Source organism: Notolepis coatsorum, assembly GCF_963971535.1.
Source record: "Notolepis coatsorum genome assembly, chromosome: 9".
NCBI lineage: Eukaryota > Metazoa > Chordata > Actinopteri > Aulopiformes > Paralepididae > Notolepis > Notolepis coatsorum.
In genome coordinates, this window is record NC_140173.1 from 22,745,091 (window position 1) to 22,772,220 (window position 27,130).

Sequence of the window (27,130 nt, forward strand, 5' to 3'; positions counted from 1 at the left end):
CAAAGCTCCGCCTCTTGTCTGACTCGATATACAGGTAATAAACATCCGAGTTCTACACTCCTCATCGACCGACTGAGATTCACACACCTGCTGTAATAGACTCCAGATAATACCCACAGTTCGTACTGAAGGAGTAGGACTAGCTTCAGACAAACACAGGAAGGAATCGTGATCAAACAGTGACTTCAACCAGCTGCTGACTGAATCTAAGTAAGTTTATAACCAAAGTTAAAGTAAACTCCAGGGAGCATTCCAGATGAGGGAGTGGTACTGAGTGACAAAATGGCTTCGTCTCATTGTGAAGAGGATCTGTCTTGTATCGTGTGCCGTGACATCTACACAGATCCTGTCTTCTTGTCGTGTAGCCACAGCTTCTGTAAAGCCTGTCTGCAACAATACTGGAGAGACAGAGAAGACAAGGACTGTCCAATTTGTAGGGAAATCTCTTCAATGTTAAATCCTCCTCGTAACTTGGTTTTGAAGAACCTGTGTGACGCCTTCAGGGAGAGAAATCAGGAAGCTCCAGCAGGTCCTGAGGTGCTCTGCAATCTGCACAGTGAGAAACTCAAGCTCTTCTGTCTGGATGACCTCCAGCCCATCTGTTTGGTGTGTCAGTCCTCTAGAAAACACAAGAGCCACAACTTCTGCCCCATAGAGGAAGCTTCGGAGGATCACAAGGTATGGCAAAATCATTATTATATAAATGTATTCAATCTTTAATTATACTCAATAAATACACAGAGTAATTATACTAATTTACAGTGTTGTCACGTTGTTAATGAATACAGAAACATTAGACACTGATGTTAGAGTTGATTTCCCCCCCCCACAATGTAGGTGTAGGAGTCAATGGGCCTCATTCACAAAGCGATATAAGAACAGATGTGACTTGCTCTTACAGTCACTTCGACCCGGAAAGACATTTTGAGATGTATACACCAATTGAAAGAGGAGAATGTTAGCTTTCAATGATAAAAATATCATCTTTCTCCTCCAAATATCAAGCGAGTTATACCCTACTACATATTGGATGTCACCAAAACATATTGTGGAGAAAAAAGCCTTCAAAGTTTTCAGTAAATTTTTTGACATTTATTCAATGTATTCCCACAGCTATTAACACATCCAGTGCCAGTCACCAGAGGTCGCTGTGGGCCGTGTGTGCCAGCGCTTTGTTCAATGGGGATAAATGCCGGTGTTTGCAGTGCTAAAACTATATTAAATATTATAGCTATGGATCTAATAACATAGAAGATTGTCATTGAGTTTCTTCCGGTCGATTAAAAAAACAAATAATTTTTTCATCCATACATTTCCGTTTTATACCGTGGTGAATATGAGTATAGTTTTAGAGTGAGTGTAATCCCAGGAAATGTCGCCAAACAGCGTTTTACTGCATTTCACTATAAATCGTGCCATTCCTCGCCTGGATCAATAATCAATCTGAGATCAACGCGGTTGATTATCGGTATTATGTTTCATCATGGATGCATGAAAGGGGGGGGGAAGCCACCCCTCCGTGCTTTGATCGCAACCAACAGGACACGCCACACACACACACCGCAGACACACGCTCCGATCGCGGGGAAAGAATTATTGGATCAACGCAAGATTGATAACATATAGCCCTTACCTTGTCTATGATGTACTGCAAAAAGAATAATCGGTAACACTGTATAATAACACTCAGTTATAAGACCTTTATAAGGTATTTGTAGATAATGAACTAATCATGAACAAACCATTTATATACATTCGTAAATGATTATTAAATCATTTATAACTATATTTGTATAACATTTACAAATTAGTCCTACATTATTTATAACTCATTATCAACATTGTTTGTACTTGATTTGTTCATCATTAAATAATGTTGTTTAATGTGTAGTAACACATTTGTAGATGCTTTGAAAAATGGATATGAAAAAACGACTATACTGTACCTCCATTTATTTGTTCATGTTCAACTAAGACATTCATAAAACATCTATAAATCATTTGCAGATGCTATTGTGTGCACTAATCTAAAGTGAAGCCTATTCATCATTAACAAATGTCTAATAGTTTGTTTATTTGTGGACTTTTATGAATACACACAAAGCCATTACCAGACTTGTCTTTTCATGTTTAACAAATGATTTGTTAAGACATTCATAAAACATCTATAAATCATTTGCAGATGCTATTGTGTGCCCTAATCTGAAGTGAACGAGGCATAAAACTAGAGTTGTTCCGATACTGTCAGGATGGAGGTAGGTGAGTTCCAATTGTTGTAGGCAATCACAGAGAGGGAGAAGGTATACTCTTGAACAGGTTCGACTTTAATAGTAAATAACACAAAGAGTAATACTAGGATACTATGCCAAGGCAAGGGAACGAGATAATTAGGTAATGGAGCTTAGTGGTGGTCCAGAACTGGAACCGCCTGCGTTATCTCCGAACGCCTATAGTGAAGACCTGACAAATGACAAGCAGAGGAAAGGAATGTTATATAGCCACCAAATACCAACATTCCCCACACACCCCCATGACAGCCAATCAGAAGCCAACCCCTAATTGACAGCACTAAATGACAGGGAAAACAAGTGACAGTAATCAAGTGACAGATGACAGAGAAGGTGGGAGGTTCCCGACCGTAGTCAAGAACCAGAATCGTAACAGTACCCTCCCCCGACGAACGGCACCAGACGTTCACCTGGGGGCCTCGGGATTCAGCCGCCGGAAATCATCGATCAGGCTGGGATCTAAAATATCCCTTTGAGGCACCCAAGAACGCTCTTCTATCCCGTACCCCTGCCAATCCACCAAGAACTGAAACCCCCTACCCCTCCGCCTACAACCCAGTATCCTCTGCACCGTGTAAATGGGCTGACCACCCATAAACTGAGGCGGAGGAACCGTAGGCAGTGGCGGGGCCAAGGGCGATGAGAGGAACGGCTTCAACAGGGACACATGAAACGTCGGATGAACCCTCATAGAACTCAGAAGCCGTAGCCTGTAAGCCACAGGATTCACCCGACGTACCACCTTAAAGGGTCCTATAAAGCGAGGAGCCAGCTTCCTAGATTCCACCCGGAGAGGGAGATCCTGGCTGGAAAGCCAAACCCGCTGCCCAGGACGGTAAACCGGAACCGGACGACGCTTGCGGTTAGCCTGCCGCTGGGTACTAACCGAAACCTTCTGCAGCGCCGCCCGGACCCGCTTCCACGTCCTGCGGCAGTGAGCCACATGTGCCTGGGCCGAGGGCACCTCCGCCTCCTGCTCCTGCTCGAGAAACAAAGGAAGTTGAAAACCATACTGACACTGAAAGGGAGACATACCGGTAGAGGAGGAGAGGAGGGTATTATGCGCGTACTCAGCCCATGCCAACCTCCTACTCCACGTTGCCGGGCAACCGGCAACGTAACATCTCAAGACCCCCTCCAGGTCCTGGTTGACGCGCTCCGTCTGCCCGTTCGACTGCGGATGAAACCCAGACGAAAGGCTGACGGAGGCGCATAGACCGGCGGCAAACGCCTTCCAGAACCTGGAAGCGAACTGAGGACCCCGGTCCGACACGATATCCACCGGAAGCCCGTGGACCCGAAAGACATGCTGTATCACCAGATCAGCAGTCTCTCGGGCCGATGGAAGCTTGGGGAGAGGAACAAAATGAGCCGCCTTCGAGAACCAGTCCACCACCACCAAAATGGCAGTGAACCCGTCCGAAAGGGGGAGGCCAGAAATAAAGTCCAGGGATATGTGCGACCAGGGCCGTTTAGGAATAGGAAGTGGCCGGAGGAGACCTGCCGGTGCACGGCGAGAGATCTTACTGCGCGCGCACATCGGGCAGGCCGCCACAAAGGAACGCGTATCCCCCTCCACTGTCGGCCACCAGAACCTCCTACGGATAAATTCCAGGGTCCTGGTGGCCCCAGGGTGTCTGGTGAGGGATGAGGCATGTGCCCACTGCAGCAAACGTGAGCGTGCCGCCTTGGGCACATACGACCGCCCCGGAGGGCCCCCGCCAGGATCGGGCTCCCGCGTCAGCGCCGACCTTACCACCTTATCTATGCCCCAAGACACGGGTGCCAAAATCAAGGTCGGTGGAATAATGGGATGGGGCTGCTCCTCCCGGCCAGGAGGATCAAACTGGCGCGATAACGCGTCGGGTTTGATATTCTTGGACCCGGGTCTATAGGAGATGGTAAATCGAAATCGTGTGAAGAATAACGCCCACCTGGCCTGGCGAGCGTTAAGGCTTTTAGCCCCTTGGATGTAAGCCAAGTTCTTATGATCGGTCCAAACAATGAAAGGATGTGCCGCCCCCTCCAACCAATGTCTCCATTCCTCCAGTGCCAATTTGATAGCCAACAACTCCCGATTACCCACGTCGTAGTTGCGCTCGGCTGATGACAGACGGCGAGAAAAAAAAGCACACGGTGCACTTTCCCATCCTTTAAGCACCTCTGAGAGAGCACCCCCCCCACAGCGATGTCAGAGGCATCCACCTCCACAATGAACGGAACCTCTGCATCGTGGCGGATCAATACAGGAGCGGATGTAAACCGACGCTTGAGATCGCAGAAGGCCGACTCTGCCCTAGGCGACCATTCAAAGCCAGGGAGAGAGGCCTTAGTGAGAGCTGTTAACGGATTGGCTAAGGCGCTAAAGTTGCGAATAAAGCGCCTGTAAAAATTTGCAAAGCCCAAAAACCGTTGTAACCCCTTGAGCGACGAAGGCCGTGGCCAGTCCAAGACTGCACTCACCTTGGCCGAATCCATGCGTAGATCACCCTTCGTCAACACAAAGCCCAGGAAGGAAACGGTATCAGTGTGAAACACACACTTCTCAGCCTTAACGAATAGTTGATGCTTGAGGAGACGGTCTAGCACCTCCCGAACATGCAGTTGGTGTTGCACAATATCGCGAGAAAAAATTATGATATCATCTAGGTAAACAAACACAGACACCCCAATCAAGTCTCGCAGCACGTCGTTAACCAGGGCTTGGAAGACTGCCGGAGCATTAGCCAAACCAAAGGGCATGACCAAATACTCATAGTGACCATTGGGTGTATTAAATGCAGTCTTTCACTCGTCTCCTTCTCTAATCCTGACCAGATTGTATGCATTACGTAAGTCAAGTTTAGAAAAGACCTGTGCACCCTGTAAGCACTCAAAGGCCGTGTCCATGAGAGGTAAAGGATATCGGTTCTTGATGGAAACGTCATTCAATCCCCTATAATCAATGCACAGGCGCTGATCCCCATCTTTTTTGTCAACAAAGAAGAAACCAGCGCCGGCCGGGGATGTGGAAGGACGTATGTGCCCCGCAAGCAATGCTTCCTCAATGTAGGTGTTCATGGCCAAGGTCTCGGGGCGTGAGAGAGAGAACATTCGCCCGCGAGGCGGGGAGGTACCGGGTAGAAGATTAATGGGACAGTTGTATGATCTATGAGGCGGTAGTGCTTTAGCATGCGTCTTGCTAAAAACGTCCGCCAGGTCCCAATAGATCTCAGGAACCCCTATCAAATCGGGATTAGAGGGTGGAACAGAATCTGCGACGCTCCCCACCACCCTGGAGAGAGAAGAAGGAGAAAAAAGAGAAGAGGGGAAGGGAGACAAGGGAGTGGACAAACTCTCGCCGACGACCGACTTCACGTCGACCTCCGTTGAGAGCTTGCCCGTGCTCCAATTAATATTCCGTACACATGAAGACAACCAGGGATGACCCAACACCATAACAGAATAGGGGGAGACAATAACAAATAATTGAACCCACTCCCACCCCCCACCCGCCACCCGGATGTGCATAGGAACAGTACGTTGTGTGACGCTCCCACTGCCCAGGGGCTGACCGTCCAGGGCGTAGACAGGAATGGGAACCCCCAACTCTTCTACCGGGATTCCCCATTCTCTCACCAACCCCAAGTGAATGAAATTGCCCGCCGCCCCTGAGTCAATGAGAGCCTTCGTTCCCCTAACGTTACCCCCACAGTTAACCGCCACCTCCAGAAATGTACGTGAGTCAGATGGTAGTGCTGGGGTGAGCCCACCTGCTGGCGCCCTCTCGAGGCCCGGCGGAGCACCTCCCCTTCCCAACTGGCGCCGAGTTGAGCCAGCCTGTTCCCGACAGCTGCCGAAACGATGACCGGTGCGGCCGCACCGGAAGCAGCGTCGCTCCTCGATGAAGCGCCGCCGCTCGTCGTCTGAGAGCGACAGCGCCCCAAGCTGCATGGATTCATCACCCAGTGGCCCACTCGTGTAATGCGGGAAGATGTCAACAACGGGAGGAGAAAGGACACGCAGTGTTCGAATTATGAGGGGGCCAATGGGGGCTCAGCCCCCATAGCTAGAGTCTGAGCCCCCATAGTCAAGACCCCCTGTGGGGGTCTCTCAAAAAAATTATATAATCTTTTTTTTTTAATGCACAAATTAGTATTATTTATGTTACCTAAATAAATTGTTAATAGATCATATTTTTCTTTTCAGTTTTTAAAATAACCGAGTAATTAATGTTGTGGAATAGGCTGCATTTCACCTCCAAGCCGCTATGCGTCGCCCATGAGTGTCGCCCATAAGTTTAACGCTACTCCAACCTAGTGAAGAAGAAGCAGCAAGCAGCTGCTGTAAACAGAAAGCTGCCGGTCCGTGTCCTGCAACTGAAAACATAAACACTAAACAGTACGCCACATACCGCCAAAAAAAAGGCTCAACCCGCCGCAAGGCTGTACAGCTTTGGTTTTATAAAAAGGCCAAAGACTGACGCTGTTAGTGCAGCAGCTAGCAGCGCTATACTGTCACTGAAGTTGACACTGCTAGTGCTAGTACTAGTGTTAGCTCTGCTGCTCCTGTGCGCAGTGCACCTGTTATTGTTACCGCGCCGGTTGCCACTGCCAGACCCGAGTCTCCACCACTAGACCTGGACTGTGCTGCTACTCAACCACCACAATGCTGGGGTCCGAGTCAGTGGAACTTTTGGAAAAATAAATATAGCTGGTTATTTGCCAAGGAGGGATGCATTGGCTGCCTTCCATGTAAAAACGCCAAGACATTGTTAAATAAATCATTTGGAGCCCATTTGGCAGAGCAGTGGATGAATGGGACTGTGACTAGCTCTCAGAGCAAGAAGTTGAGGAAGAAAATATACTTGCAGTGATAGCATTGCTCATAAGCAAGCTATAGAAATAGAAAGTCAAAACCAGAAGGAAGTGCTTCCAAAAAAAGTTAGCAAAATCACATCTGCTTTGCTCAAGGAGACAGCCAGTTCATTCAGGGCAGCATATACTGTCGCTAAATAAAGGTTGCCGTTCACCAAACTGAACCCCCTTATGACACTTAATGAGTTGAACGGTGCGACAGTCGGGCCAGCTCACCGATCCCATCATTCTTGTGCACAGATCATAGAGCACATTGCCACAGAGATGAAAAAAAAACATAATTTATTTAGATTTATACAAGTATTTATTTTATGTTAATTTTATTATCAGATGATAATGTTACACTGTATCCTGATAAATGCTGCTGTTGTGCCATACAACTATTTATTTTTCATTCGATTATTTTGTTAGTTTTTGATTTATAAGTGCAGAGACAAATAAATGTTAATTCAAGTTAATAAATGTTGTCTAATTTTTCAAATTAAATTGTTGTATTTTATCAGATGCAAAATGCAAATAAGTAAATATGGCATTATATATCAGAGGTGAGTAAGAAAATGAACAAATATTGATGGTTAAGAATGAGACTGAATAATGACATCACACAATAGTCTAATGATTAGACTGTTGTGTGATGTCATTATTACTTAGTAGACTAATCCTAATGAGATATTCCTCTAAATATGACTTCAAAAACAGCCACAATTTCAGGAAAAAAATAGTAAAAAAAAAAATTCAGGGGGCCCCCATAGCTCTCAGGTGATAATTCGAACCCTGAGGACACGTACCTGGGTAGTATCTTCACGCTCCCTCTCTCTCTCCCGATGTCGGTTGTCCATCCGTATGGCGGTGTTGATGAGCGTTTCCAGCTGCTCAGGGATCTCACGCACAGAGAACTCGTCTCGCATCCGTGCGGAGAGTCCCTTGAGAAATAGGACCACACAAGGAATTTCCGGCCAAGCCGCCTCCCGAGCCACGATCCGAAATTCGATGGCGTATTCTGAGACCGTGCGGGAGCCCTGCCGGCAAGCGAGAAGCCGCCCACCGGCCTCGAAGACCGAGAGTACTCGGGAAGTGTCGAATACCCTTCTCAACTCCCTGGTGAAGTCGTCCACACAGTCACAGAGAGGCGAACCGCTCTCTAATTCGGCCGTAGCCCAGGAGAGTGCTTGACCTGTGAGGAGGGTGATAATATATGCGACTTGTGCTCTGGAAGAGGGGAATGAGCGTGGCTGCAGCTGGAACACGAGTGAGCACTGGGTGATGAACTCCCTGCATCCCTCCGGTGCTCCCGCGTAGCGGCCTGGTGCGGGTAGCCGTGGCTCCTGGTTCCGATCCTGGTGCCCAAGAGCTCCCCGACTCTCCTCGGTGTTGAACGTGGTGTTGAACGCCGCCTCTCCTGCCGTCGTCTCACCCACCGTCGTCCTTACCCCCGCCACCTCGACTTGTGCCTGCTGGGCTGTGATGAGCGCCGACTGCGCCGTCTCCTGCGACGTCTCCTGCGACGCGCTGACGATCCCGCCCAGCCGAACCAACTCGGCGCTGACCAGATGTTGGTGTTCCTCCATGCGCTCCTGTGTACTCTTCTGTGCCCGGAGCATCTCCATGATTGCCTCCATGGAACTCTGATGGTCAGGTCTTCTGTCAGGATGGAGGCAGGTGAGTTCCAATTGTTGTAGGCAATCACAGAGACGGAGAAGGTATACTCTTGAACAGGTTCGACTTTAATAGTAAAGAACACAAAGAGTAATACTAGGATACTATGCCAAGGCAAGGGAACGAGAGAATTAGGTAATGGAGCTTAGTGGTGGTCCAGAACTGGAACCGCCCGCGTTATCTCAGAACGCCTATAGTGAAGACCTGACAAATGACAAGCAGAGGAAAGGAATGTTATATAGCCACCAAATACCAACATTCCACACACACCACCGTGACAGCCAATCAGAAGCCAACCCCTAATTGACAGCACTAAATGACAGGGAAAACAAGTGACAGTAATCAAGTGACAGATGACAGAGAAGGTGGGAGGTTCCCGACAGTAGTCAAGAACCAGAATCGTAACACGATACCGATACCAGTATCGGAAATGCCGCCGATACTGCCTAAAATGCTGGTATCGGTATCGGCGAGTACACATAAATTCTAGCCTCCGATACCATGACGCCATTTACCTCCTGCGGAGGATTATAAAATGAACGTGTTTTAAAGTGTGATGCTGTTTGTCATTTTAACAGCAGATACACTTTCTTAAATTCCATTGTCCCCGACAGAGCGTGTGACGGGGAGCTCGGACAGGATGTGTTTTGCTTGCTGGTGTTATGATAGCATTAGCTGAAAAGCTAGCTAGTTGGAACAACATCCGCTTTAACGTTACATCAAATCAGATGATCGCCTGTCCTTTCTCAGGGACCTGACACTGTCCGTCTATCAACAGTAAATCGCATTTAAGTCAAGTAGCTACTGACTAGCGTTAGCTGACTAACGTTATCAAATGTCAATGCGGGGAAGACGAGCTAAGTTAGGTCAGCTAGCTTAGCTTGATAACGTTACCATGGCTAAAGTTGGTGCTATTCATAGTCCAGCAATAATGGCTGCAGACCTGCAAGCAAAGCACAGCAAGTTCCAAGTGCCAAAGGATAAGAGTCTGAGGCGGAGTGTCAAAAGAGAATGTTGAATATTTATTTTGCATCGAAAATCACAACATAAACGTTAATACTGCTACTAACTGGGTAGCGAGTGCAACACCGTCTAACGTCCGTGTGGATCATTGGAGTAGGGTATATCTGCAGTGCCGCAGCCCCATACTCATTGATTAATGATACTAATACTAATCTATACAATCACCTGTTGTTGAATAAATACCATTACTTTCTAGTTATTACTAAAAAACAGTATATATAAAACAGTATCTGTAAAAAAAAAATAAAAAATCATTTATATAATATATATATATATATATTTTTTATGTATGCACTGGTATCGGATCAGTATCGGTCAGGCCACGTGAGCGGATTGGCGCGGGCGAGAAATCCACTCTTCGCTCTTTAAAGCTTGGTCCGCTCCGCTAATCGCTCATGTTGACCCCGCCCCCAAGTCGCTCTCCGCTCGTTCACCGCTCACCTTGAACCGAGCGCTCCCCGCTCCCCGCGCCACATCGCTCGGCAGATTTTTTCTTTTGGAGCATGGTGTAAATTAGCTCAAACTACAACAGTCTACAACCCCTGGGCCCCTTAACAATTGTTTGTATTGAGCCGCATTGTAATTGTACCCATTCTGCAATGTTAAATAACGTTGTTTATCCATTCACTAGCTCTATTAAGCGATGATAGCTAGCCTAGCCACAATGCTATGGTTGCTGCCATTAACGTTAGCATGTAAGCTAACGACAACAACAATGGCGTCGATACTTTTTTTGACAGGATGTGAGTGACAAAGCCTGAACAGGATATCACAGGTTCACCCTTCTTGTAACTGAGGGGTACAATTCCCTGACTGTATTACTAGATATGATACTTACTACCACTACCTTTGTACTTAATATTCGGCCACCCAGTACTCGGCATACATATATTATGATGAACACTGTCACGTAGATGAAACGGATCCAACACAAATGTACGAATTAGAAATAGGTCTTTATTTCTACACAGCGATGGTGTGTAGAGCAAGCACTTAATCAAATCAATCACATTTATGAATGGGAATTAGTATGCACTTTTATGGCAAGAGTATTCGTCGGTATATCAATAGAGAATGTCCAATCTCTGAAGGCGCAGGTGGTACACATACGACCTGGAATAGTTTAAGGAATAACAGCAATGATACTCCAATGATTATATACTGGATACACTAGGGGGGGTTAATCCGGTCGCTTGTAAGCCGACAGGAGTAGGAAGGGGGGGGGGGTAGAATCCGGCTGCCTCATCCGGCCAAGGGTATCCCAGGTGAACCCACTGTAGTGCCGTTCAATGCGCCGGCGATCCTTGGACCACAGATGAAAGCAGGCGGACTCTTTGTGGGCCGGCGTCCTCCGGTCCACGGAGGAGAGACGTGAAGCGACCTCGTCTTGCAGAGCGTCTCCTCACCTTGCGTCCTCTCCAGGGGGGGGGGGTTCCGACACACGGCAGTGTCGGGGGTCTTTATCCATGGAATAATCAACGTATACAAAGCATAATCCGTGCCTGGGAAGGCGGGCTGTCGTCGGTAGAATAATCCGGTATACAGGTCCACTCGCTAGTCGGCTCTGGGGCTCCTCGGGTGCAGCTTCACGTGGGGTCAACCACCCTGGATAAGCAGCCAGTTCTCTGCCCGAAACGATGGGGTACTGACTACGGTAGTATTCTCACCGCACGAAGCACTATATATTAACAGACTATTATTAGCTTAATAGACTACGTCCAACTCGACGATATAGTGCCAAATATGACTATTCAAATATTAATATACACGATGTCTCAATACCGATGGTAGGCGAACTTGGCCTTACTCCCACACGTGGCGTCGCGGGGAGGCTTTACGTCTGTGACTCTATTGGAGGGTAAGAAACTGGACTGAAAAGGAAGTCCTACTTTAGTAGCGCAGTATATATACGCACTATGAACAAATAGTCCCATTAGTGGTGCGGTAGCCAGATTCCTACGCGGAACTAGGACTTGTTCGTACATGTTGAGCGGTACGTTTGAACTGGGTCTGGGGGTATGGCAGCCTGGCACCAAGGTCTCGACCAATAGTAGAATGGAGACTATTATGGGATGTTCAGTAGGCTAGAATGGATATTCAATGCATATTGTACAAGGAATATACAAGGGATATCAGGGAATATTAGAGAATATACAAATACAATTAAATATATATATATAAATAAATATATATATTCGGTTTAATCTGGCCCTTCACAACACTTCTCATTGGTTGAAAATGGCCTTCATGTTTGTACATGTTAAACCACTGTGAGCGGCCTGGAGTGGATTGGAGCGGAGGAGAACTCTCGCTCCGGACATCGCGCCGACTCATTTTAAAACCCACTCCTCGCTCACGTCAAAACCGCCCGCTCCGCGCCCCGCGCCGCTCACGCGCCGTGCCGCTCACATGGCCTGATACCCAAAGCTTAGGTATCGGAATCGGATCGGGAAGGAAAAAATGGTATCGGAACATCTCTACATAAAACCCCTAATTCTGCGGATCAATCTTTTTATTTTTTTTTATTGATCTTTTTCCCCCTCCTTTTTCCTCAGATTTTCTCCCATCCCAATGTTAGTCGTTATGCCAATTCCCAATCCCCTTCCTGGTCGCTGCGCACTTACCCCCCACAGTCGGTCTGGGAGAGTGGAGGCTATCACGTGCTTCCTCCGACACACGTCTAGCCAATCAACCGCTTCTTTTCACCTGGGAGCGTAGACTCTCACTGAGAGCGTGTAACGTGTGGAAGGATCACACTACCGCCCTTAGATCCTATCCACGCTTAGCAGGCGCCCCCACCGAACTGTAGGAGTCGCTGTTTACAACGACCCGGACCCACCCCACCAGCTTCTCCCACCCTCTAATACTGCCAATTGTATTAGTGTGAACGGCCAGCCAAGCTGGTGACAACCCCGGAGCTGTGAGCTGGACTCGAACAGGCGAATCGAGCGTCTCCGGGGTTGGTGACAAATGCAATCTCCGCTACGCCACCTGACCGCCCCTCTGCGGATCAATTGTAATTTGAAGCCCTGTCCCTGCACAATTAGGACATATCAACCCACCAATCAGTTCATTCAAAACTCGCTACATGAACTATCAGCCACTAGCAGCCACTGCCCTGCTGTCCAAACACTCCTGGGCCCTCATTTATCAATGGTGCGTACGCACAGATATGTGCGTAACCCATGCGTACGATCATTTCTAAGCAAAGTGTGGGACTTATCAATTTGAACGTGTGCTTGACTTTGTGCGTATATTTACGCACAGCTCCGACCGTGCGCACCTGGCGGCCGGTGGTAGAATATGAATACTGCAACGCGGAAATAAGCTTCCGTGCATTAGTTTCAACACTGCCGTGTTCTGTTGTATGACCCGTAATTCATTATAGTTCATTGTAAAATAGCGACAGTAGTGTAATTATTGTCAAACCCTATAAATATAGCATTTGGAATAGGTCTTTCTTTCCGAATGAATGCAGCATGGTTTATATATAGGGTTATCGGAATACTATGGGGTGCACTGACTGAGCTCCGCGGGGAACTGTTTTCAGAGATAGCAGATAGGAATGAATGAATGAATGAATGAGGGGCAGTCTAATTGCAGAGAGAACATAATATTAACTAGAGTCCGCTATACCCGAGAAACCTCCTTCATTTGTACCGCAATTTGAGACCGAAATTGGAGCGTGGAACAAAACGCACAAATGCCATCCCCATGCACATTCAAGTCAGTCTCCATTCAAGGGGCTTTGGCCACCGGCACGGTCCATCGTGATATTGGAGATGGATCGAGCAATAGACTGTTACTGTACCACCCATGTAGCTGTCAAAGCTCCATCACAAATGCAGTTATGTGAATAGAAAGGGATTCCATTCAGTGATGCACATTTGCCTGATACATGTCATTGCTGCATGCCGGGAGGAAGCAATGCTGCATGTTTTCAATTCATTAAATAAAACGGATACTTTTTGCATGGGTTTACTGACTGTCATACAAATAATCAACTAACTACATACTGTAACCTTTCAGTGCACGTTTTTATTTACATTGTGACAACAGCCTTGTGAGCTCCCGCACACAGACATGATGGAATTCAAGTTCAAGTTTGTATTGATCACATATAGGCAGGCTACACATGGCATAGGCTATGGCAGTGAGATTCATTGTTCATGTATATGCTCTCGTATTATTGTTTATATAGGCTACCTAATACCGACATCAAAATAGATTGTATGCCTCTACAAATCATATGCAGGTCGAAAATTGATGGGAAATCCGTTGCGGATCATATTCCAGCATGGTTATTAATGACACCATGGCAAACAGTGGTTAACGGTCTTTATTAGTGTTTGCGCTGCCCAGGCAGCAATGGTCTTTAGGAAGCTAATAGATATCATATCCGACATCACCGTACGTATACATGTCTGTCAGCCTGTCACGTATTTCTCCCATGTCACGCTTCGCTCGGCTTAGTCCACTTTTCCACATTTCATGGGGGTGTTTCATGACCGTATATGGTTAATTACGGGCGGTTCTATATGGAAATACTTAAAACCGTGCACGAGCGCGGAGCGTAGAACAAATGGTATTTATCAACACGGAGTGTGCGTGTACGCACATGTGATAAATCCCGTTTTTTCTGTACGTACACACATTCTAAATTCTGTGCTTAAGAACGAAAATAGAACACGTTCTAAGCATTGTTGATAAATGAAGCCCCTGCTTTCCAAGTGACAGCTTACGCAGCGATGCACTTTGTGAAGGCATTTCATCTTCTGCTTCAGTATTTTCATTTTCCTTGCATCTTCTTGCAAGTGACAACTGTTGTCGTATTTTCTGTGAGGCTTTTACACACAGGTCCGCACTTTGACAGGTCCCACGAAGGTGTGTGTGTGTGTGTGTGTGCATAGGCGCCCACTTAACGGAGCAGACGATGCACGGGCTCCAGGACTATTGAACTTGGGGGAGCAAGCTTGTCTCTTTGCTCCCTCACTTTTTGATCATATCATATGATATAAATATCCCCCCCAATATATAAATCTTATCGAACCATAACTACGTAATTTCAATCAAATTAATAATACGCAATGACACTTAATAGCAAGTTTTTAAGTTTCCAAAGATTGTGTGACCCCCCCACTTTAATGGTTTGATCCAGTGCCCACGGGCCACGGTTCGTCGGCATGACGTATACGACATGTTGGGGGAGGCGGCTTTTTCGAAAGCGTTTGAAAAATTCAGGCTGGATATTGGATAACATTGTGACTCGTGAGGATTATTCTTCGGCGTTTACATCAAAATGGAGCAAATCATCACGTAAGTCGAACACTGTGACTGTATACTAAATGCGCAAACAGATTGAAACTGAATATTTCTCGTATGGTGAGCCTCGGCGCTGCTGCACCGAGTGAATCCAGAGATACAGGATGGTGCGCAGGCGCTGTGATCACCCAACGGCGGAAATAATGCCGCTTTGAGCAGTTTATAAAAAAAACATTAAAAATATTTATTAGCAACGCCGAACTTTCAAACCATCCCGTATCTCTGTGCGAACCCCTCGTGCAACTGTGAGCACCTTTGTAATGTCTCTGTGATACTTGTATAACGAACGGTTCGGCCAGAACCAGTCCTTCATGGTAAATCTAGGTTGGTTTCCCATTGAGGAGCAAGTGACTGTGGATTCACTCGGTGCAGCACAGTCACGAAAGGGGACCCTGATGTAAACAAGACAAACGTCTTTCTCTGGTCTGCATCCCCTTAACAATTGTGTGTATTGAGCCGTACTGTATTGTACCCATTCTGCAATCTGTTAAATAAAGTTTTCATTCATTCAGCCGCCGCGCTCACTGGGGCTATTGATAGCGTCAATTAGTTGTTGTTGTTGTTGTTGGTGCTGCGGATGTGAACGGGGCTGGAGGGGCTTTGGGAGGATGGGAAAGTTATTATTATTATAATAGTAATTGGCTATCATACGTGCCTAGCTAGCGTTAGCTAAAAGAGCCCTCGCAGTGAAGTTATTATTATTATAGCTATCATACTGCAATATAAACTGAGTTTTATAGTGAAAAGAGCAGCTTTATTTTGGTCAAGATTGAAGGCTCTATATTGCAGGAAATTGCACATACAGGTGTTCATTAAATGTAAAAAAATCTGCCGTGGAGGGGGTCGTGCCGGACCCCCTCCAAACCACCCCTTGCAAGAAAAAAAAAAAAAAAAAAAAAATTGCACCCCCACTTTCAACTATAACTAGGCGGCCATGTGTGTGTGTGTGTGTGTGTGTGTGTGTGTGTGTGTGTGTGTGTGTGTGTGTGTGTGTGTGTGTGTGTGTGTGTGTGTGTGTGTGTGTGTGTGTGTGTGTGTGTGTGTGTGTGTGTGTGTGTGTGTGTGTGTGTGTGTGTGTGTGTGTGTGTGTGTGTGTGTGTGTGTGTGTGTGTGTGTGTGTGTGTGTGTGTGTGTGTGTGTGTGTGTGTGTGTGTGTGTGTGTGTGTGTGTGTGTGTGTGTGTGTGTGTGTGTGTGTGTGTGTGTGTGTGTGTGTGTGTGTGTGTGTGTGTGTGTGTGTGTGTGTGTGTGTGTGTGTGTGTGTGTGTGTGTGTGTGTGTGTGTGTGTGTGTGTGTGTGTGTGTGTGTGTGTGTGTGTGTGTGTGTGTGTGTGTGTGTGTGTGTGTGTGTGTGTGTGTGTGTGTGTGTGTGTGTGTGTGTGTGTGTGTGTGTGTGTGTGTGTGTGTGTGTGTGTGTGTGTGTGTGTGTGTGTGTGTGTGTGTGTGTGTGTGTGTGTGTGTGTGTGTGTGTGTGTGTGTGTGTGTGTGTGTGTGTGTGTGTGTGTGTGTGTGTGTGTGTGTGTGTGTGTGTGTGTGTGTGTGTGTGTGTGTGTGTGTGTGTGTGTGTGTGTGTGTGTGTGTGTGTGTGTGTGTGTGTGTGTGTGTGTGTGTGTGTGTGTGTGTGTGTGTGTGTGTGTGTGTGTGTGTGTGTGTGTGTGTGTGTGTGTGTGTGTGTGTGTGTGTGTGTGTGTGTGTGTGTGTGTGTGTGTGTGTGTGTGTGTGTGTGTGTGTGTGTGTGTGTGTGTGTGTGTGTGTGTGTGTGTGTGTGTGTGTGTGTGTGTGTGTGTGTGTGTGTGTGTGTGTGTGTGTGTGTGTGTGTGTGTGTGTGTGTGTGTGTGTGTGTGTGTGTGTGTGTGTGTGTGTGTGTGTGTGTGTGTGTGTGTGTGTGTGTGTGTGTGTGTGTGTGTGTGTGTGTGTGTGTGTGTGTGTGTGTGTGTGTGTGTGTGTGTGTGTGTGTGTGTGTGTGTGTGTGTGTGTGTGTGTGTGTGTGTGTGTGTGTGTGTGTGTGTGTGTGTGTGTGTGTGTGTGTGTGTGTGTGTGTGTGTGTGTGTGTGTGTGTGTGTGTGTGTGTGTGTGTGTGTGTGTGTGTGTGTGTGTGTGTGTGTGTGTGTGTGTGTGTGTGTGTGTGTGTGTGTGTGTGTGTGTGTGTGTGTGTGTGTGTGTGTGTGTGTGTGTGTGTGTGTGTGTGTGTGTGTGTGTGTGTGTGTGTGTGTGTGTGTGTGTGTGTGTGTGTGTGTGTGTGTGTGTGTGTGTGTGTGTGTGTGTGTGTGTGTGTGTGTGTGTGTGTGTGTGTGTGTGTGTGTGTGTGTGTGTGTGTGTGTGTGTGTGTGTGTGTGTGTGTGTGTGTGTGTGTGTGTGTGTGTGTGTGTGTGTGTGTGTGTGTGTGTGTGTGTGTGTGTGTGTGTGTGTGTGTGTGTGTGTGTGTGTGTGTGTGTGGTGTGTGTGTGTGTGTGTGTGTGTGTGTGTGTGTGTGTGTGTGTGTGTGTGTGTGTGTGTGCGCGCGCGCTGTGGCAGGTGGCCAGGAGCGTGCAACTAGACGGTATAAATATGTAATATTAATAGTCTATTCCACTATAGCCTATAGAGCTATAGGTGCTATATGATGACAATACATTTTAATCTGATCTAATTTTGATCCGTCGCAAAGCGCTCCAGCACTACCTGTTAAATACAGGGATCCGCTCATGCAGAGTAGACCCATGTTTTTGTATTATAATGTGCTCGCAGGGCGTGTCTGTATTTGAGCGTGAACGCGCATTTGAGTTTAAGAAGGAGTGGGATTCATCATTCAACACACCTGGGTAAGAACAGATTTGGACGTTAAGAACGAGTTGATGAATGGCGGTGGCTTTTCTTATTTTTCTCCTAACAGACAAAATAATAAGAGAGTATTGGTGAATGAGGCCCAATGTCAGTATGGGAGTCAATGTCAGCGTGGGAGTCAATGTCAGTATGGGAGTCAATGTCAGCATGGGAGTCAACGTCAGTGTGGGAGTCAATGTCAGTGTGGGAGTCAATGTCAGTGTGGGAGTCAATGTCAGTGTGGGAGTCAATGTCAGTGTGGGAGTCAATGTCAGTGTGGGAGTCAATGTCAGCATGGGAGTCAATGTCAGTGTGGGAGTCAATGTCAGCGTGGGAGTCAATGTCAGTGTGGGAGTCAATGTCAGCGTGGGAGTCAATGTCAGTGTGGGAGTCAATGTCAGTATGGGAGTCAATGTCAGTGTGGGAGTCAATGTCTGTGTGGGAGTCAATGTCAGTGTGGGAGTCAATGTCAGTGTGGGAGTCAATGTCAGCATGGGAGTCAATGTCAGTGTGGGAGTCAATGTCAGCATGGGAGTCAATGTCAGTGTGGGAGTCAATGTCAGCATGGGTGGCAAACGTACTCCAGTCCGTGTGTTGAAATCAGTGCTGCAGCTCAGTCCTCAGGGGGAGACTTGCATCTTTCAAGTGAAATGCATAATGAATGAATGAATTCCATTGCAGAAGCAGCTCCAGGCTCCACTGAAGATCTTACATGACAAGCTACAGGTCTTTAAAGAAATCAAACAAACATGCGACCACACAGCAGAACATGTAAAGGTACAAATATTCTGTATTAATGATAAATGATTTACTGTAAGGTTGTAGCTGCACTCAACCTGCACACAGTAAAAATAAGTGACCTATTGTACATTTGTAGTCCATTGTGGGAGAGACATGATTTTTAACCCCATAATCTCTAGGTCCAGTTCCGGCACACAGAGAAGCAGATTGAGAAGGAGTTTAAGAAGCTTCACCAGTTTCTCCACGAGGAAGAGGGGGCCAGGGTAGCTGCACTGAAGGAGGAAGAGGAGCAGAAGAGCCAGACGATAAAGGAGAAGATTGCGGTGCTGGACAGAGAGATGTCAACCCTTTCAGACACAATCAGAGCCATAGAGCAGGAGCTGAACGCTGAACACGTCTCCTTCCTGCAGGTCAGGACTGGTCTCTCTTCCGTTCATAGGGAATGATGCTGAGGATGTTTAGTAGTGTTTAACTTGATCTGTCTTTACCTCCATAGAACTACAAGACCACACTGAAAAGGTAAGTGATTTATCTCTCTTCTTGTTGCTCTCTTTCTCTCTCTCATCTCTATCTCTTTCTATCTCACTTTTTCTCAATTTCTCTCTCTCTTTCTATCATTCTCTCCTTTCTCTCTCTCTTTTCTCTCTGACTCTCTTTCCAAGACTGTATTTTGCTCTCTTTCTCTGACTCTCTTTTGCTCTATTTCTCTTTTCTCTCTGACTCTCACTTTTGCTCTTTTCTCTGACTGTCTTTTGCTCTCTCTCTCAGACTCTATTTTGCTCTGTCTCTCCCTCTCTGTCTCCCACTTTCTCTCACTCTGACTCTTTTGCTCTCTCTCTCTTTCTCTCTCTCTGACTCTCTCGTTTGCTCTCTCTCTCTCTTTCTCTCTCTCTGACTCTCTTTTGCTCTAGCTCTCTCTCTCTCTCTCTCTCTCTCTCTCTCTCTCTCTCTCTCTCTCTATCTCTCTGACTCTCTTTTGCTCCCTCTCTCTCTCTCTCTCTGACTCTCTTTTGCTCTAGCTCTCTCTCTCTCTCTATCTCTCTGACTCTCTTTTGCTCCCTCTCTCTCTTTCTCTCTCTCTAACTCTCTTTTGCTCTAGCTCTCTCTCTCTCCCTGACTCTTTTGCTCTATCTCTCTCTCTCTCTCTGACTCAGGCGTGAGGCGGGCGAGCGATCAGCACTTCACTTTCGCTCCCACGTTAACGGGCGTCGCTGTTCACACCGGCCGCGGGTGGGCGGGCGACTCGCGGGCGGGAAGCGAAGTTCTTATCCGCTTTGGTTGGAATCTGAGGCGTGGGCCACACGCATTTTCACAGAAATACACTCATTCAACCAGCTAATGTGTCTGTATCTTTCCCAATACAAATAAACCATACTATACTTTTTCAGGAGGACATCACACTGATTTCATCATTCTAAAATTCATTCTAACATCCTAATTAATGAGATAATAACGGGTTATACATGCAAAATGGACAATTACAGAATAGAACAAAATCTTCAAACGGGGACTGACTTTGCATATAGAATAGGCATTTACAGCTGTTCCAATGTAAATCCGCGCGTTACCGCCGGCTCTGAAGTCGGACTTGGTGTGGACGGCCATGCGAGCTGTTCTCTCACGAAACCCACGTGCACCCCTGGTGTGTTCCCGGCGTGTGTGTCTCTCTCTTTCTCTCTTTCTCTCTTCTCTCTCTCTCTCTCTCTCTCTCTCTCTCTCTCTCTCTCTCTCTCTCTCTCTCTCTCTCTCTCTCTCTCTCTCTCTCTCTCTCTCTCTCTCTCTCTCTCTCTCTCTCTCTCTCTCTCTCTCTCTCTCTCTCTCTTTTAAATCCGCATCTCAGATTAAAGGTACTGTTGTAATTGGATGATCTGGATGATGTGACTGAAGTTGAGAGGGTAGTGGAATGTACAATAGTATGTATGTATGTATGTATGTATGTATGTATGTATGTATGTATGTATGTATGTATGTATGTATGTATGTATGTGTGTGTGTGTGTGTGTGTGTGTGTGTGTGTGTGTGTGTGTGTGTGTGTGTGTGTGTGTGTGTGTGTGTGTGTGTGTGTGTGTGTGTGTGTGTGTGTGTGTGTGTGTGTGTGTGTGTGTGTGTGTGTGTGTGTGTGTGTGTGTGTGTGTGTGTGTGTGTGTGTGTGTGTGTGTGTGTGTGTGTGTGTGTGTGTGTGTGTGTGTGTGTGTGTGTGTGTGTGTGTGTGTGTGTGTGTGTATGTATGTATGTGTATTTGTTGATTGGGTGGAAATATTATAAACATGATGGAGAAAAGATGGACTGACTCTTGAGTCTTGAATGTTCTTCCAGAGCTCAGTGCAACCTGCCTCGTCCACAGCTGGTCTCAGGAGCGCTGATAGACGAGGCCAAACACCTGGGCAACCTGACCTTCTCTGTCGTGGAGAAGATGAAGGAGAGGGTCAAGTTCACTCCTGTCACTCTGGACCCAAACACTGCAGGACCCCGGCTCTCTATATCTGATGATCTGACCAGTGTGAGACGCAGAGGCACACAGCAGCAGCTCCCTGACAACCCAGAGAGGAACATGATGTATCCCATTGTTCTGGGTTCTGAGAGCTTCAGCTCAGGACAACACAGCTGGGAGGTGGAGGTGGGAGACCATCCTAACTGGATTATAGGTGTAGTTAAAGAGTCATTTGACAACAAGAGTAAGGGGCTAAAGGCATCACCACAACATGGTATCTGGGCTATAAGTTATAGGAGTGGTAAGTACAGGGATGGTCTGGTGTTCCTCACAGTGAGGAGGAGCCTCCAGAGGGTCAGAGTACAGCTGGACTATGACGGGGGAAAGCTGTCCTTCTACAACCCTGAAGACATGACTCACATCTACACTCATAAACACACCTTCACTGAGAAACTCTACCCATACCTCGATATAGGACTGGCTGGTGATGCCAAACACCCTGATATAAACATCTGCCAATCAGAGGTGTATCTCACCGTGATGTAGTCATGACAGTGAGGTGTGTATATGTGTGTCTATGTTTATGTGTGTGTGTCTGTGTGTCTATATATGTGTGTCTGTGTGTCTATATGTGTGTGTGATATAGTCATGACAGTGAGGTGTGTGTGTGTGTGTGTGTGTGTATGTGTATGTGTGTGTGTGTGTGTGATAGTCATGACAGTGAGGTGTGTTTGTGTTTCTATGTGTGTGTGCGTGATATAGTCATGACAGTGAGGTGTGTTTGTGTGTCTATGTGTGTGTGTTTCTATGTGTGTGTGTTTCTATGTGTGCGTGTGTTCCTATGTGTGTGTGTGAGTGTGTGTGTGTGTGTGTGTGTGTGTGTGTGTGTGTGTGTGTGTGTGTGTGTGTGTGTGTGTGTGTGTGTGTGTGTGTGTGTGTGTGTGTGTGTGTGTGTGTGTGTGTGTGTGTGTGTGTGTGTGTGTGTGTGTGTGTGTGTGTGTGTGTTTGTTTGTTTGTAAGATCATCAGCAGCTATTCTTCAGTGGACCAATTGCATGCTTTTGCAGAGGACAAGAAGCCTTCAGTCGACTCCTTCAGACATTAAGCACCCCCCACAGCTAACAAATGGAATGATAAAAAATGTTAAAAAAAATATATATATATATAAATTACAAATATTCTAATTTTTTTTTATTTTTTTTACCAATAGTCGACTAACGGCAAATTTTGGCCAATCATAGTCGACCATCCAAATCCTTAGTCGGGGACAGCCCTAGTGCATACTATAACCTTTATCATGTTTTGTAACATTACAGAAGCCTATTGGAATGTGAGGTTCAGTGGCGTTGTTAGCCCTGGGCTTCCGGGGCTTTACATCCGGGGCTTTACATTCTTTTTAAATATTTTTTTCTAAGATGGCAGCATCCCCATTGTCTGTGCTGAATGTTTGTTAGTGTTTGGTATTTTCTGTTGGTTTTTAGTACTTTTAAACATCCATTTCTAGTAGTTTTCATTTGATCCTATAATTTTTTCATTCACCGATTTGTGGACTTTTTTTGTGTCCTTATAAATAAAATGCATTATTATTATTATTATCATCCAGGAAGGAAAAGACACTTTGGATAGTAGGGACTGCTATGTTCTGGCCAGGAAACACTTTGCAACTGTGATCTCCTCTGGCAGTAGTTGGATATTGTAATGTGTGGCGAGGGGTTGCAGCAATTCCACTGAGAGAAACTGGTCTGAGGCTGGATAACATGCCTGTATGCCTCTCATAAGTTATTCTCCAACTCATGAGAACCTGCTCTCAAGCTCTCGCAGCATTCTGTCGAGGACTGGATAGAACAGTCTCTGTCTCAGCTGATCTCCTGAGCTGAGGTCTGAGCTTGTGCCACAAGATGACTCAACTACATACTCGTCCATCCTTTTCTGCTTCCTCCTTTGGCTGGTAGTATGTTCCTCAATCCCAAGGCCATTACATATGGCCTTTGTCCTGTCATACATGTCCACTGCCATCTCTGAGGTGCGATAACCTTTGAGTGTGTCCTGCACTGTGCTTTTAAATAGTACAGATAGGTATTGAAGATGTGCACTTTAACGCAGCAGCACCTAGAGCCATCCATACCCATGTCCAGTGTCCACTGACAAAGACATGCTCATGATACTGTGATAAACTATAATACGTTTTAATCGAACCCTGGTTCATTTCCTCGGATAGTCCGGTTGGTTTGGGGTGGTGTGAAAGCTCATTCACTCTTGCAAGTGAACCCTGCTGCGGTTCATTTGAGATGTGAATGCAAAGCGGACCAAAGACAGGAAAAGACCCAAAAATCAAATCTTTTTTTTAATGAGAAGACTGAAACATATGTATATAATGAAACACACAATAGTTTTTTTTCGATTGCTTAAGCACGATTTTGAAAACAGGGCCCGGTGTTTCAAAACACTGCACACAATTAGCACAACCACACACACAATTATCAGACCACCTCAGATCCTTTGCTAAATTAAACACTCTTGTCAAAACTATACACTAATTTATAAAAACTACATTTTGTTACCATATGAAACACACGTTTCATATGACTTAATTCTGTTTGAACCAGTTACACACTGCTGTGCTTAACCTAAAACACATTTAGCAATTCTACTTCTCAGTGATTAGAGTACTGTTAGGGCGCGTTCACACCTACCCTGTTTGGTCCACTTTAAGTGGACCATGGTCCCTTTAGATCAATAGTCCGTTTGGTTTGTACAGGTCTGAACGCAAACCGAACTATAATGAGGACCAAACAACCGAACCATGGTCCTCTTGAAAAGTTGGGACTCGGTTCGTTTCAAAGTGGACCATGGTTCGTTTGCTGTTGGTGTGAACGCAAAACGAACTTTATATAGTATCTAATCTAGAGCAAATGAGTGACAGGTGCCTAGTGGCGGCGGTCGCGTGACCCAACTTGACAACTTGCGCGCGACCCAACTCAAATGAATGACAGGCGCGCGGACAGTCTCCCTCTTCCTCTCTCTCTCTCTGCCTCTCTGTCTCTCTAGACTGGCGCTGCGCGCGGACAGTCTCTCTCTTCCTCTCTCTGTCTCTCTAGACTGGCGCTGCGCGCGGACAGTCTCTCTCTTCCTCTCTCTGTCTCTCTAGACTGGCGCCGCGGACGGACAGTCTATCTATCTCTCTCTCTCTCTCTCTCTCTCTCTCTCTCTCTCTCTCTCTCTCTCGGCAACTGTTTACGTTTGTGAGTGCTAGTCCAGAATAGATGAACGACTTGGCGACAGCATGTCCTTTGTTTACAAATTAGATCCGCACCAAACAGGGTAGTGTGAACGCAGACCAAAATCAAACAATGTATCATTTTCACATTTGGTCCACCAGAAAGTCCGGACTATCCCTGGACTTTCAGATGTGAACACACCCTAAGTGAAGTACACAGAGAATGTGCAAATATACAATAAATTCACCAAACACTACACAAGACCAATGCTGTAGACTGATGAAAATATAATTTATTTATCTCCATATACCCAAATCAATGATGCAGACTGATGAAAAAAAACATTTTCTCTCCATATACCAAAATCAACGATGCAGACTGATGAAAATATACATTTTCTCTCCATATAACCAAATCAGTCAACATTTCAACATGGAGAATCACAACAAAACATGTCACAGTTTTCATGCTACTACAGTGTGCATAACACTGTAAGCTCAGCAAATATCAGACAAACATAAAATACTGTATCCAGTAAGGGTTAAAATTACAGTGAAACAAAAACAAAAATAGAAAATGCTTAAATAGAGTACAGAAAATACTAGACATTATCTCTGGATCTGGCATGATACTTTTTTGTTGTGATTCTCCATGTTGACATGTTGACTGATTTGGGGATATGGAGAAACAATTTATATTTTCATCAGTCTGCATCATTGGTTGTCTTGTGTAGTGGTGAATGTATTGTATATTTTCACATTATCTGTGTCCATCCTTCCATTTTGGTTGAAGACAGGTGAACTCACCTGCTGCATTTTTATAGTGCTTAAACCTGATTGGTGTATCTACAATTAAGCAATGGTGTGTTTGTGCATCTGATGGCTGTTTAACCAATTGGCTCATCATATGTGTGGTAATTTGACATTCTGTGTCTAATGTAATGCAAGTGTGTTTAGTGTTTTGCAAATCACTGTGTATTGTTTTGCAAAAAGTGTGAGGCTGACATTGTGCTTATAGGGGTGAGTGTTTATGCAATCGAAGAAAACTGTAAAGACTAGAGATTAACTGTTTATTTCTTTTGTACATAGGCTGTGCATATGTTTGTTTGTTTATTTGCTTATGTGTATGATTCTTAACTGTGTTTTTATTTTGTTATTGGTGTGTGTATGTATGTATATGTATATATATATATTATATATATATGTATATATGTATGTATGTATGTATATGTGTATATATGCATATTTGTACTCCTGTTGGGGCCTCTTGGACCAGATCAATGTTTTATCTGGCTAAATAAAGGTTAAATAAATAAATAAGAAATTGATGATTTGGTCCTGTTAACTTTGCATTTTCTATGGGGATTGCCCAGATCCCTCTCATGGACCTGGACCTCACTTTGAGAACCTCGAATCTAGTTCTTCAGTATTCGTCTCTAATTACTCTAAAATGGCGTATTTCTGTGTAAAAAAAATAAAATAAAAAAAGGGGGCCTCCACTCTGTATAATATCTCAGTGAGATCGCCAGGCAACTGTCTGCTCTCATTCTGGTGTCCCTCTAGTGATCAGTTATCTGTGCTGCAGCAGCTTAGCTAAAACACACACAATGAATAGGATGAATGACCATCTAGGTCAGAGGTTTCATCCTCCCTGCTGGTATAAAATGTTACACCTAAGCCTGAAACAGTCAGCCTGGGTATATTTAGTTGTTATTGCTGTGTAATTGTCAGAGAAGGGCCGTTTCTAGCTTTTTGGGGGCCCTATGCGAAATGTTGTTTGGGGGCCCCTATTTTGTGAAACTATGGTGGGGGGATTCCAAACCCTTTAAGGTGGGCATGCATTTAACATTTAAATGCATCAATCTGGTGCACTTTAGGAGGAAAAGGGGCTAGATCCATGAAAAAAACGTATATCTTTTTTTCTCACAAATTCAAATCAAACATCTCAAGTTGATCCTAGCAATGACAGAAAATTATAATAAATAGAAAACACTGGGGCTCCCCTACATCAAGAAACTCCTGAAAACTTACAGGATTTACCGAAACTGCATTATAACATCTCCTAAATGCACATACTGCATTTTCCTTACATTTCTGACTTACAATATTGAAATTTAAATGGAACTATTTAAGATAAAGTTAAAATTAAATAAAGTTTGAAAATGCAACAACATTTTTGTCACTACTTACGTATTTTTTTTTCATTATAAAGAAACGCCCACTTGCGGTCATAAGCAGCCTATCAGTAAAAAAATTTAAGCTGATTTGTTACATCCCTACAGGATATATATATATATATACACACATATATATATATATATATATTTTTTTTTTTTTTTTTTTTTTTTAATATATCAGATATGAGTAATGGAAATCATTCAGTTCTGTTTTCCGGACTCTATCTTTCTAAAGATATTTGTGGGATTGTAGATTTATTCGAGTAATAATAATTGTTTTCATGTGCTAGTGAGTCAAATTGTCATATGGCGTGACATGAAGGTTATTCTGTACAAAATGTAAAAGTGGTGTATTTTAATTATGTATGTCAATTTATAAGCATTCCTCATCACTACTATACACATTTATAGCTCTTCCTTGTGCAAATTAGTTACATTTTGCATTCTCTTTCGTAATCAAAACTCATGGTAAGACGATTGCACAAAATGTGTAGTTCTAATTCATTTTGGCAAACCTTCTTATAAAAACACGAAAATGCTAGAAACATTTGGTGACACTGTTATTCATCTGTCCCATTGATGATTTTAACATTTCTTACCAAAAAGCTGTCATAATGTCAT

At 45.2% G+C, this 27,130-nt stretch overlaps 1 protein-coding gene across 1 annotated transcript; it reads left to right on the forward strand.

Annotated features, from left to right (window-relative positions):
* The first annotated feature begins 83 nt into the window (after positions 1 to 83).
* On the forward strand, positions 84 to 25,652 carry LOC311234355 (zinc-binding protein A33-like). The gene is made up of 5 exons (XM_084321508.1): positions 84 to 678; positions 18,626 to 18,721; positions 18,865 to 19,095; positions 19,182 to 19,204; positions 21,002 to 25,652. Exons 1-5 carry the CDS (start codon positions 283 to 285, stop codon positions 21,660 to 21,662), a joined length of 1,407 nt encoding a protein of 468 aa, XP_084177634.1. The 5' UTR covers positions 84 to 282; the 3' UTR covers positions 21,663 to 25,652.
* Positions 25,653 to 27,130: the final 1,478 nt, after the last annotated feature.